This window comes from Trichogramma pretiosum, unplaced genomic scaffold, assembly GCF_000599845.2.
Source record: "Trichogramma pretiosum strain Unisexual culture from Peru unplaced genomic scaffold, Tpre_2.0 scaffold16, whole genome shotgun sequence".
NCBI lineage: Eukaryota > Metazoa > Arthropoda > Insecta > Hymenoptera > Trichogrammatidae > Trichogramma > Trichogramma pretiosum.
The window spans coordinates 223425-237714 of NW_019641647.1; the positions used below are offsets into that span (position 1 = coordinate 223425).

The 14290-nt window shown below is 35.7% G+C and overlaps 2 protein-coding genes across 2 annotated transcripts; one reads left to right on the forward strand and one right to left on the reverse strand.

Annotated features, from left to right (window-relative positions):
• Positions 1-513: 513 nt before the first annotated feature.
• Positions 514-2969, reverse strand: LOC106658980 (E3 ubiquitin-protein ligase NRDP1). The gene is made up of 4 exons (XM_014381219.2): positions 2359-2969; positions 2023-2263; positions 1368-1955; positions 514-1277 (listed from the first exon to the last, which is right to left on the reverse strand). Exons 2-4 carry the CDS (start codon positions 2110-2112, stop codon positions 1008-1010), a joined length of 948 nt encoding a protein of 315 aa, XP_014236705.1. The 5' UTR covers positions 2113-2263; positions 2359-2969; the 3' UTR covers positions 514-1007.
• A 2467-nt stretch (positions 2970-5436) lies between these two features.
• LOC106658640 (peptide transporter family 1) lies at positions 5437-11628 on the forward strand. The gene is made up of 9 exons (XM_014380667.2): positions 5437-5778; positions 7189-7267; positions 7368-7596; positions 8849-9123; positions 9207-9289; positions 9695-10108; positions 10179-10395; positions 10478-11076; positions 11330-11628. Exons 1-9 carry the CDS (start codon positions 5746-5748, stop codon positions 11501-11503), a joined length of 2103 nt encoding a protein of 700 aa, XP_014236153.1. The 5' UTR covers positions 5437-5745; the 3' UTR covers positions 11504-11628.
• Positions 11629-14290: the final 2662 nt, after the last annotated feature.

The window sequence follows — 14290 nt, forward strand, 5'->3', positions numbered from 1 at the left end:
AAAATAATTATAGTCAAAAAAATTCGAATCGTCTATTTTTCGACCATTCCACTAAGTCGTCAATGACCCAGAGCTTGGGACTTGTACGGAAAATTTTAATTTTCGAGGTCTACAAGCATAAAAAATGAATTTATGTTTCTATAGGTGCATTAGAAACCTATTGCTGATCTTCAAATTGAGGAAAAAACTTTTGAATAAAAATTATTAAGGGTTACTGGTGGTGGTCGGAAACTGCAAGAACAACTTTATCATATAATCTAATTTTCGACCAGGTCAGAATTATAAATTGAATTTTTTCTGAAACTATAATATTTATAGAATCGTAAAAATATTTTATTGCATCGAAATTTCGCATATATTTCTATTTATGTAAATAATATCTTAGGGTGTTCTGTAATGGACGCATTCACCCTATTTGAATTGAATTTGATTTGGTTTATAAAATGAATATAATGATTGAAATTCATTTGATTTGAAAATATTATTATTAAAAGAAAATCGAAAGTACATTCATTATGTATAAAAACTTTCCATTTTATTTTTCTAACCATTCACATTAAATTAATCCATAATGAAGTCCATGAATATATTTATAATCTGAATGAGCTTGAAGATATTATTGAATCAACAGTCTCATAATAATGTATAATTAACAGTTTACCAGTAAAACGTGATAAATTATTCTTTTAATTTTTAAAAATTATGTTAAATTTAAATTGATCAATATTAACTTTTTAAATTAATTATCACAATGTCTTTATTCTAAACATGGTATAACATTATGGTTAGCTCATCACTTCAATAAATATTTTTTTCATATATTAGAACATTTCATTGTAAGCAATATAAAAGCAATTAAAATGCAAGTCTTTAAAAAGTTGTTGCAGTTGTAGAAATTCAATTATATGACGTAATACTTTGATATTCACATTGTTTGCAGCATTTTATAAAATGACATGGCTACTCTTTTAAAAAAATAAAATTTTTACTTTTCTATATTTACACATTTACTCTATACCATGAGCAAAAATCATTACAAGACCTGGTTCTGCTATCATATCTTCTGGCATGTGTCGATTGTCACAATGAAGTACAACAACAGCTTGTTTACCTGGCACTCTTTTACAAACATAATTCTCATATTGACGACGAGAATTTTGACGCGTTTCTAGGGAATTCAATCCTGCAGGCCACTTACGTTCATGACAATTTTCCATTAGTTCATTAATTACATGGGTTGGACAATGATACTCAGACAGAGTTCTTTTAATAAGTGTCTGGAATGAAAGTAGTATTTGTTAAAAAAAATGATAGAAGCTCAATTAAAATCTAATAGCAAAAAGATAGTTTCCATGATTGCTCTTTACCTGTAAAGATTCATCAGGTGTTGAAATCATTCCACCCCAACGAGTTACCCTAGCTCTTGGCAAAGTGATGGACCATCTAGCTATTTCATCTCGTTCCATCTGATCTGCAATATCTCGCATTATTGGGTTGGACACCCTCATAGCTCTCATAAAATCCTTTAAAAGATTAACTTCTCTTTTTTGTTCATTTAGTTGGAATTGTTGTTCATTTAGTTCTCTCCTTATTTCAGTCAATTTTTGGTGTTGTGATTGAACTAAATTTCTTAGTTCCCTAACACAATTATGATTCTTCATTTCATCTTTGGGAATGATTAAACTGCAACCTTGTTCACAAGGAACGGGTCTTTTAGGATTAAATTCACACTCTTCAAGATGAGCCATTAATGTATCAAGTTTAACATCTTGTTGACAGCCATGAACAAAATTGTCACATTTAATACGCAGACGTGAGAGTAAATTTCTTAATATCCTTGGAGCTGGTAAAAGTTGCGCTGAAGTTATTGGAGTCCGATCTAATGGGCAAGTAGGTTGTCGGCTAATCCATTCATTAATACATGTCTTACAAAATGCATGTTCACAAGCTGGTGCCTATATTAAACATAAAATTATACAATTGATTATGAGAATATCAAAAGAATATAAAACATCACATTACCTGCACAGGGTCTTGAAGAACTCCAGAGCAAATTGGACACACTAATTCTTCGTCAACAGGTCCTTGAAAACGAGCAACATCAAAACCCATCTCTTGTTTTTGTTTCTATTTACTTGAGAATTTATACCAACAACACTATTGTTTGGTACACAGATCAAAATGCATTATGTTGTTGTTAGAAACCTAATTTCAGTGATGGATGTGTATTAGAAAGCTAAATTTTAACATTCAACAGAGAGAGCTGCAAAAAGTTGATCATTAATTATTTACACTGTTGATTTATTATATATTTAAACTTGCTTTGAGTTACTCAAAAGTAGCAGAAATAAAGCTTACAGTATAAAAAAGATCACGTCTTCCATTTGATATAATAAATAACGTATGTAAATATTGTACTTGTAGATACACAAAGAGACATCGGTTTCTTCTCCAGAGCAATAAGTCACAGGGAATTGATTATATTAAGAAAGTAAAGTTCGAGAAATATCGACTTTCTTTTTGATTTATTCGAGCAAATTGGTTAAAAACTCAGGGTTTATGATTGGCGAATTTTTTCACAGACTCGCGTTGACTGCTGACACTAGTATTAACTTAAACAACACTTATTAGCAAGCAACAGTGGGACAGGAAGAATAAGGCAACAACGTGGGTTTCGTTGTTAATGTCTTATGGACACCCACTCATAACACTGCAGTTCAAGTCTTGAAAGCGGGCCAGAAAAGAATTGCCATTCATTTGCATCGTGCGCTGCGTTATGAGAACTTGAGCGAGCGCGAGCAGTGACACTTTGTTATAGCAGCCACAGGCCATACAGCACGACTCTCTACTTTACTGGCTGAGCGTTGCAGTGGCTCGAGCGATGAACTACACAAATGTGCAGTCTGTTTACAATAGTCCACATGCACCAATCCAGGGGCGCGTCAGCGTCTTCATAGATTGATCCGTTATTGTTTACAAACATAAGCTCCCATAGTCCCATCGTTTTCTCAGTCGATGTGAAGTTGTCTTATGTATTTCTTGAACAAGTTGATTTTTAAAAAATTAGAAGACCACGAGGATGATTCATTGGGTTTTATCACTTATTCATATTTTTTTCTCATATAGACGAAAATCAGTACAATAATACAAAAAAATGATGATTAATTCATAAATTGATTCTCATTTCTCGTAGCTACATCGATACATTCAGTGATGATTGAACAAATTGATGAAAATGGAGCTAACCTCAATAGTGATGCATAGAAAAATATTATTTATATTATAATTATTAAGTGAAGTTTTATATCATTCATAAAAAGTTAAAAATAAAAAGTTTTGGTAATATTTCCAACGGGTTTTTCTAGTTTATTATATGGAATTAGACAACTCGTAGCGATATTATATCTCAATTGTCTTTATCAATAATTTTTATATTGGTTTTCCCTTGTAAATTCAGAGTTTATTAATACATTTGAATAGACTTATATTTTTTGTAAGTGTGGAAAATAAAATGCGTATACATACTTATACCACCGATGAAAATATTTGAAGTGTTGCCTCATTTAATCTGTATTACGTAGTTCCAAGACTTGATAATTATCTGATCGATCTCTTTTTTAACAATGTAAATTTTGGTCGATATTACTGTTTGTGATTAAAAATATAAATGAATGTGTATAAGAATATTGGATCTTTTAACTGCATACTTAGTTCTTACGCAATTGTTAGGAATGCGTTTATATGTTTTCTCAGCAAAATCAACCATCCGAGAAATACTTGCAACTGTGAAGGTTTAATTTTTTTTGTAGTATTATTACAGTCACTTCGATGGCAAAATAACTATTGAATATTCGAAAAAATTTTGTAGACTCTGGTTTTAGGAGACGAAATTTTCAACGCATATATCGTTAGCTTTTATTCATTTAAACAAAAAGAATGCATCAACCGCTTGAAAGATCGGTCGGCAGCAAGATACAGCACGTTTAATCCCTGGTGAATAGTCTTAATTAATTTTGCGAACGCATATAATTTTCAAAAATAATCCGATATAAAGAATCGTACTAATACACGCAATGCTTCATACGCGAAGTTCAGATGTGCTTCCAAGAATTTATTGTTACATGAATTTGTCGCATGTCGTATGACGGGAAATAACAACCGCAGAATAGAATGTAATTCTTCACAGCTAGATAAACTGTGATCGGTGTTTTTTTTATCAATCGCATTCACGCGAACCATTACTCGTTACAATGCTCAATTATTGCATAATTTTCTAAATGTATATAGTTATTTAAAAAGTATTCGATTATCGTCAATGTAGCACTTCTGTTTTGTTTCTTTTTATTTTTGCAATTTTTGCGGCAGTTCAATATTGTAAATTTGTGGTAGTAGGTCACCCCAGCAAAACGCATGCATAATGAGCGTCGCGCTTAATAATGAAAATTGATCAAGTTTCTTCAACCGGAAGACCAAGTTAATCGAAGTTTTATTACAAACACGCGGTACGCTCGACGCGTCCACACAACAAATCATGATCGAGAAACATAAAATACTACATCATGTTATAAACACCTTGGACTCTCGGCGCTACACGTCGCGCACGCGTGCTCTTGTTTGTATACACATTACACGTGAATTTAACTGAATTGTGGACAGGTCGGCTTTTGAGCATCATAATACTGATTTTCGAAGCACGCGAACCACATGACAGCACATTTCATTGCATTATCATGTGGGTGATGAAAAATTTTAATGAAGCGCAACATTCAATTACATTTTTCTTATACTTTCTTTTAAATACTATTGGAATATATAACTGATAACTAAAATTGAATTTTCTTGAAATAATATTTTATGTTACACTTACATCAACATTAACAAATAATTCTTTTATTCCATTTATCACTACTTTTATACTTCTCCGCTTTTTCAAAAAGTTTAAAAATGATATAAGAATATCAACATTTCATAGTTGTGAAAATGTTACTAATATTTTTCAAAAGTAAAAGAGTAGTAAAATAGTAAAAATAAGCGAAAAATTGTGTAACGTATGCATATATAATACTACTTATTGTTGAAAAAATTCATTTTTTACTCTTTTGTGCATTTTTAAAGAACTTGAATTAATTTGAGTTCAGAAAATTCATTCATTTCTTTGATGAAAAATACTGAAGATAGAATAAACTGAGTAAAAAGTAAAATAAATATGGAAAAATGAAAGATTAATATGAAATCGATTAGAATTTCACATTTTTTTTGACTTCTTATTTAAGTTCATTACATTGTTACGTATTTTATCTGAAACTTTTATTCCGTTGGGGATAATATATACGTACTTAATGACATACCGGCTCGAGCACGCGTTATATATGTTAGGTGCGCGCGAGAGACGGCTATATACACATGCCGATTCCGGCGCGATCAGTCGCACACAGGCTCTCGGGCTAGACGCATCAGCCGCGACGAGGCACGGCTCATCATCTCCGACGCAGAGAATTGGCGCGAGCTCTCGCGGCTCGACTTACGCCGCCGACAAAGGACGCGCATTTTAGCCCGACCCATGAGTGAAAGTATAGGCACGGAAGATTCGAAACCGGAGCAGAGAAGAATATATACCGCACATATATATATATAGAGTGAGCCGTGACCTTCGCTAGTGCCCCAAAGGTTTCCAGATCCAACCTGCATTGGGCTTTGGTATCGAAAGACTGAGTTAGCACCGAGCGGTGCATACGGATATTCAACATGGCGGTGGGCGAAGAAGGCACAGTCGAGCCGGTAAACATTTCTTTTTTACACTCATTCTCATTTACGCAATTGTCTGTTGCGCCTAGCACGTGTGTAGCTCTATGTGTTTGCTTGTGTGCGTGCGGTCTATTTCAACCCGACCGAGCGAGTGTCGTTGGCTTGCAAAAGCTGCACCTATGCTGGCTCGTTGTTGTATTGGGCACCGGTTCGAATGCCAAAAGATTTCATCGCTTTCACGTTTGCGCGCTTGGCTTCGAACGCCCATGCGAGTCGATGCATTGCATCTATACTTAATACAATGATATAATTATAGACAATTGCTCCATCTTCGAGATCGAACGTCATTCATTACGCATTATTTAACCATGTTGTAAAGTTCTTATGCTTAAATTTTGATTGATAACAAGTATCAATCGTAAAATCTCCAGAACGATTTTTATCGTAATAAAGATAGGTTGACGTCTTTTTTTTACATTTTTTCCTTTCTTTTTATTTTTTCAATGCACGATACGATTATCTGTTTAAATCTTCGACTGTGTTCGATACTTTTTCCTCTAGCTGTAATTTGAATGAAATATACCGATTGTTGCGTTGGCTTTATTACATGAGCATTCACCGAGTCAAAGACTTTGTTGGAAAATATTTTAATCAAAGTATTTGTGCTAAAGTAAGCGATAATGACAAGCAACTGCAAAGAAAAAGCTGCTCTCATTGAACTTAATCTGTGAATATTATCTATGTAGGATTTTCAAGATAGGAGAAAGAAACGTCTTATGACAATTATACTGCAAAGAAATCCTGCAAAGATAATACTCTATGCTCATGAATAGTCAGTCGAGGCTGGACAACGTATTTTTATGAATCATATCAATTTCCTGAAAATTTGTTTAAATTCACATCATATGGGCGTCCATAAATAGCTACTCTCACATGCCGGCGTGAAAACGCATCTCTACCGTAACGCCGGTTGTTTACTGTGTAAATATTTGAAAACTTAAAGCAAAAATAAATATCAACACCTCGATTGGGACATAATGTTATCTCACGTGTTACGGTAACTATTCCAATAGATGGTTCGAGTTTCTAATAGACGGATGATTGGTTGTTTTGAAGATTATTAAAATTATTTTATAATATTCAATGGTCGTAACTGTTTTGTTAATTTATAATAACTTAAATGTATTTAAAAGTACAGTATATTTTTATTACATAATCTAACTGCTTATTTATGTTATAATTTAATTAAATTGCTACTTCTATTTTTTAGAACAATAAAAATATTGTCCTTTTATGATGTTAACTCTTTGTTCATTTTGAAGCCAAAGATAATAAACACATTGAAAAAAAAATTAATAACAATATTCTGGGCAAAATGTTGAAATAATTTCTAACAAAATAATAAATGAATGTATGAAATAATAAACTTATCACTTTTTACAGAAACTTAAGTATCCGAAATCGGTTTTCTTCATTGTCAGCAATGAATTCTGCGAGAGATTTGCCTACTACGGCATGCGAAGTAAGTCCTTTGAATTTCAAGAAAAATTTCACCAGCTTTTTCTACTTGAATAAACCTTCAGTGCATACAAACAATCCAATTTCTATTAATTTTTTTTCAGCAATACTCACGATGTACTTCACGGATATTTTGCGAGTTGAGGAAAATGATGCGACGGTTATGTTTCACATTTTTTCGTCTCTTGCTTATTTCTTCCCATTGATTGGAGCTATAATAGCCGACTCATTCCTCGGAAAATTTAGAACCATCTTATACCTCAGTATCGTCTATGCTGTGGGTCAACTTCTCCTCGCTGCAAGCTCAATGCCAACATTCCACATGCCGGTCATGTAAGTGTTTATGTCCAATTCGAATATCAATAATACTTGATTATCAAATGCACGGCTTGAAAATTTCTGTGAATTATTCAATGTAAAGATGCAAAAACTACGATAAAAGTATATTTTTACATATCAACGCCACTTCAAACATATTATCATTTTATTAATCAACTTGCGATGATGAAGCGATAAAATATCTCTTTCATTATAAACTGGTCAATTCATCCTATCGATAACGAGAAAAGATCTCAACGAACAAGTTTCATTCGATAATTATAAAAAAATGCGAATGTAAGCGAGCATCAAAATTGTGCACAATCAAATGACTCTTGACAAAATAGTTTGCGTGTCTCGCGTCACGTTGAGAGCTATATAATAATACGAAGCGATAGGTCGTTCACACGCAACGCGCGACTTGACTTTTAATGCTACACATTGATGTCTGACCCACTTTCTATGCCATACCCGAGCGACATCCTTGTACAAGGTCTTTTTACGGCAGTTCATCAGTGAACGCGACTGATTTCTCTTAATTTTTTTCCGTTTTCATTTTGAGCGGATGAACAATCATATGCAGCTCATTGTTTGAGCTCCGCCGGATTCTTTATGATTGCAGTCTGATTTTGAGAAAACTCTTCAGAGTTCATTGATAATCAATGTAGATCTAATTAATATCACAATGGAAATATAACAAGAAATTATTGTGAGGAATACAATATTATTTAATAAAACTCATGAGTATTTTTATTTAGTTAGTTATTGGTATAGGTAAAACGACGAAGATGAAAACCCCATTTATTAACATTGAAGAATTCATTTTCATCAAGAAAAAAATTCTTGATCCTAATATATAAATTTTTATTAAAAAATGAAAATCCATGAAGCAATCAACTAAATTTCTTAAGTGAATCACAATCATAATAAATAACTAGCTTGCAGAGGGAAATTAGATTTAAAGCTTATTTTTTCGTATCAATAAAATTTGATATTATTCAATACAGATGGAATAAAAATTTATGGATTTCATAAGCACGACCTTCCAATTTTATATCGCCGTAATTTTTTTAAATGTGATTTTTTTGGTTTAGTAATAAAATTAATGCTCAATAGTAACGAAAAGTAGAATTTTGCGTGGACGTAACGAAGAATATAAAATATAATGAAGTTTCCATAAATGATTCACTGTATTTGTGAAATCATTTTAATAATATTTTTCTTTTACGAGTTACTAGTAAATTTAATACGTTATGATGGTTTGCAGGGAAACATCGATAATCGGACTGTTTCTCATCGCGCTCGGCACAGGAGGCATAAAACCCTGTGTATCAGCTTTTGGAGGCGATCAATTTAAGCTTCCAGAACAAGAGGTGTATCTCTCGGCCTTTTTTTCGTTGTTTTACTTCGCCATTAACTCAGGCTCGCTTCTTTCGACCATCATTACGCCGATCATGCGTAAAGACTTGACATGCTTCGATCAAAATTCATGCTACCCACTAGCCTTCGTAGTTCCTGCTTGTTTGATGATCGTATCAATTGGTAAGCAATCAATTTTATAGTTTTTCGAATTTAAAAAGCTGGAAGTTTTACCATGAATTCTAATTGCAAATTTACTATTTTAGTTATATTTGCTAGCGGTAAAAGACTATACAAGATGAAGCAACCATCTGGTAATATTGTGGTGCAAGTTTCCAAATGTGTTGGTGTAAGTATAGCAATTACTTGAGTGAAGTGTTTTAATTTGAAAACAATTCGATAATAAAATAAAAAATACGGCCAAGAGTAAACCAAAATATTTTCAAAATTTTGCTTTAACATCGTGACATTTGAGGCGATATCAATCTGTTGATATTACGCTATATAGAACAATGTTTTTATAGCTATGTTGAGATAATTACTTTGTAACGATAAAAAATCACGATAAGCTAAGATTATCGCAATTATCAGTCCAATAATTTGTGGCTAAATCGAAAATGTTTAAGTATCGATTCGTTTTGCATCAGACTCAATTAAATCAGATGTTTGTATTTTTAAGTAATTTAATTTAATTAACATCATTACCTATGTTTGATGAAATTTTCACTTAAGTTACTGTGTATTTCCTATTTAGCATGCCTTAATTCGCAAGTGTAAGTCTAAACAAAGCCGGGATCATTGGCTGGATCACGCAGATGACAAATACGACCGACGCATGATCGAAGACGTCAAAGCCGTTATTAAAGTCCTGAAGCTCTTTATCCCCCTGCCATTTTTCTGGGCTCTCTTTGACCAGCAGGGCTCAAGATGGACATTCCAAGCGGCTCGTATGGACGGCGATGTATTTGGATACGTGCTCAAGCCCGATTCGTTCCAAGTGCTCAATCCTATTTTCATCATCATGTGTATTCCCATCTTCCAGTTTGCCGTTTATCCGGTCATAGAAAAATTTCTGTTCATCAATACACCTCTGAGAAAGCTCAGCGTTGGTGGTATACTTGCCGGTCTTTCTTTTGTCGTCTCGGCTCTCGTTGAGTTCCAGCTCGAGGTAGGTGATTGGATTTTCAGCATACATTGTAAATAATAAGTAAATCTTAACAATGAAATTTTTTCTTCAGCCCACTTATGAAATCAAGCCGTCCAATGATTTTGGACAATTAAGACTTTACAACTCTCTCAATTGCACAGCCAATGTCACGCTCGGACAGCAGCAATTTATACTCGATAACCTTGGCATGTATCAAAATTTGAGCGTGCCCGTTAGTAAGAGCGCCGAGTTTGATCTCAAAGCGGAATATCCAGCTGCTTGTCACGGCGCGGCCAAACCGTTTGTCGGTGAGTATTCCGATCAATTGTTATTCTGCATCGATATTCGATCACCGGGGCGTGCATGCATTTAAAAACACTGTCTCTGTAGTTACCGGCAAGGTCAATGTCTTGGAGAAGGAAGCGCTCACATATGCTATCAACAGCACGCACGTGAGCAAAGCTTTCGAAGATCGAGCCATGAAATCGGACAGCGGAGATCCCAGAGTTCACGCACTGGTGCTATTTGAGGAGCCGGTCGACGGGCCCGTCTCTATTAGACTCGAAAGTTCGACCAAAAATTTCTTGTTCAAGCTGGACTATAGGAACGGAACGATTCAGATGACGCCTGTCATCGAAGTACTTCACAATTCGTACAAGCTAGTGATCAAGGATCAAGTCGTTGACGAGGAGTTTTGGATGAAGAACGGAGGAGTTTATACGATCAACGCTCGCATCGGCAAGTACTTCCAGGAGGCCAAGGGTATCACCGTCGTCAACTCGAATTCTATTCACATGCTCTGGTTGATACCTCAGTACATCATTATCACCATGGGCGAGATCATGTTCTCGATAACGGGTCTCGAGTTCGCCTTCACCCAGGCGCCGGTCGCCATGAAGTCCTTGCTGCAGGCTAGCTGGCTTCTGACCGTCGCCGTGGGTAATCTAATCGTCGTCGTCATTGCCAAGCTCAGATTGTTTGACAGACAGGTACGTAAAGAAACAACAACAACAACACAAGTTAATTGAAAAATTCATCGCGACACGTGCAGAGATAGCATTATATTATAGTTTTAGAAAAAAGTATTACAAGGTCAAGAGAGCTCTTTACAATGTCTCGTTTAGATTAGATAATGCACGCATAAGCAGCTCGAAAATATTTCAATTAACTTTCAAAATGAGTTGCACAAAGTTATTCAGTCACACGTTTCATTCTCACGATGTTGTCATTTTTCTCTTACAGTCGTTTGAATTTTTGCTGTTCGCCGGTCTGATGTTCGTCGATATAATGATATTTGCTGTGATAGCGCGCTACTATACTTACGTCGAGAACACCTCGCACGACGGCTCCATGGAAGAGATCGATATGAAAAGCAAAGCGAAAGACAAAAACGAAACGTACTCCGTTGATCTCTGACAGAATGACTCTACAGTAGTCATTGCAACATTTAAGGAAATATCTAAGCCAAGATTAAAATGAATAATTTCAAACATGTTTTTGAGATTTTCACTGAATATTTTTTTATAAAACTACATGAATGTCTAGAAAGTAAAAAAATTTACACTCACATAATTTTTTTGAAAATGGATAATTCATAGAAATCCCGAAAAATACGTTCAAAAATTTTTTTTACCTTTGATATTTCCTTAATCAAGACTGTAGTACTAAGCCAAATGATTTTTAATTGTATAAATTTATACGAACGTTATTCGATGCACAAATGTTGACTGTTTACGATCAAATATATATTATTACTATTATTGATGTAGTTGTAATAATCTACTCGATCGCGGGATACTCGAAGATTGGAATTTATTGAATATTATGCAAAACTCTGAAGTAGAGTACTTCAGTACAAAACTATTTAACAGGAAGTAATTACAAACGTCGTTATTTTAACTGTCTAAGATGATAACGTTTTGAAGCACATTCAAGCAAATTGAACACACCTGTACTGATCTCTTGAAGCGTCATATTATGCGTGAATGTAGATTTTGTACGACACAATGCATTTTTGCACTTTTAATTTAATGTACACACACGTTAATTATAAGCTATCAGTTAAAACGTATTTTATCGAGAATAGAATTTATTTTAAGAGAGATTTTTATGTTTAAATAAAAAAGTTTTTCCATCAACTTTGCACGTTCTGATTTCTCATTAATATTTCAGCGACTGATTTGAAAACTGTTTGCACCTGATTAAAAATTAAGCTTTCTCTTAAAGTTTTGATGGTTGAACATGAAAACATGTCAAGTCGTTTCTTATTCATAATTCTAATTTATCATAATTGTGATTTCCATTTTGATCATTCAAGTTTTTTATTATACTCAATAAAAATGTTTTGATTGAATATGCTGGTTATAGCAAAACATTTCTTCACCGCTAATGCAAGCTTGAGCTTTCATTTCATTGGAATCATGTAGCACATGTTCGCAGTTGTCTGATACTCATACAAGAAGTTGGTGGATTCTCACCTCTAGGAAAGCATTCGCTAGAGGCAATAGAGGCGCTCTAAAGCTCCTTCCACTCCGAACTTCGGTACGGCAGAGCAGCGCTGTATCGAGCCAGTGCCCGGTTGGTACGTAAAGCTCGATCTGCAGCCTAAATGAGCCGTGCACGAAGGCACGAGGAGATCGCCACCTATGCTGCTTTACGCATACTGCGTACTTGTTGCGAGATGCTTTGAATTGATTGTATACAAACACGACACGCGGAAATGTATAGACGCACGCGCGCGCGCTGATACACGCAAATGGGCGAGTGCGCTGCAGTTGCGGCTGCTGAATATACGAGTTGAACGTTCGAGGGTGCGAGACTGCACCGGCTCGGTGCATATTATTTACACGCAGCTATGTAATGATTCGGAGCTGTAGCGTAATGTGGCGCGTAAGCTCGTTCCTGTTTCTCGAGCGAACTATTTCGGCGCTGGTCTGCACTTAATGGCCAAGTCGTCGGTAATTCGCTTCGCTGCTCGACGTGTGCACGTGTATGTTGAGCTGCAGCCCAGCGCGAGCTGTAAACGTCGTTACTTCATTGCCGAGAACATTAGCAGCAGCGCAACCGCTTTTGCAAGTACGCTGCTTCTTTGAGAGTCGCGTACAATTTTTTTACCTTTCTTTTTGTCATTTAGATCGAGTCGATTTTCGGTCGTTAGCATCGACCAATTCCAATTAAAGCTCGTTTCGGTCTTTATTTCGATTGCTAAGCTTTCAATTATTAAAATCTCATTTTTACAAGTTCAACTGAAAAATAATACAATCAAAGGTTTTATTAGTGTAATACTATACACCGTGTTTACACGCTAATGTAAACGAGTACTTGATCATTTGGGCGACTCGAGCGACGCTTTACAAGTCCGGTAATAATTTTTTTTTTTTTGTTTACAATGAGAAGTTACAGTTGTTTGAATTTAAGCAGTAATACGTACAAAAAAGGTTCAGCTGCTTTGAAATCAATTCAGTCAAAGGCTGCTGAGCTTTCTTTTTCTTTGGACTACAGAGGTGAGGATATGTCAAAAATAAAGCTCTCCGAGTCTGTGCCAGCTCGTTTCTTTCCTCCACGCGCGCGCGCGCGTCTATATAATCTCCCACCGAGACACTTTAGCCGTAGTATGCGTATTGCTAGAGTTTATAAACATACACAGGCACAGAATCACTAGGAGGCCAAGTGTCGCACACAGCATCGTCGTTGGAGCACGCACACAATTTCGCATCGCTTAGTTACGCGCTCGTACGTATAGATGCACACTTTTAAGCGTATTGCTAGGAAAGCTGCGCGCGTGCTCGATCGCGTTGAAATCAGCATCGCTGCGCAGAGCAGTCTGCCTGCCACCCCCGCAAACCAGAGAGAAACAGAGAGAGTGAGAGAGAGAGCAGTTTGTGTGTGTGTGTTGGGCTCTCCCCACCAGAGCAGCGCAGTAACTCTCTAGATCTGCCATCATCGCGCACAAACACACGCACATAAAGCGGTCTGTAGCGCGTCGGTGCAGGCGTACATACATACATACAGCTTCCCTATTTTCGCCTGTTAAAGTGCCGAGCGGGTACTGGCGCAGCCACTGCAAGCTATATATCTATGCTCACGATAACCGAGTACAGGCATACACACACACGCGCGCGCAGGCGAGTTTCGGCAATATGTATAGTACGTACAGCTTAAATCTTTCTTTCTCTCGCTCGCTCGGCCCGCCGTTCAGCGATG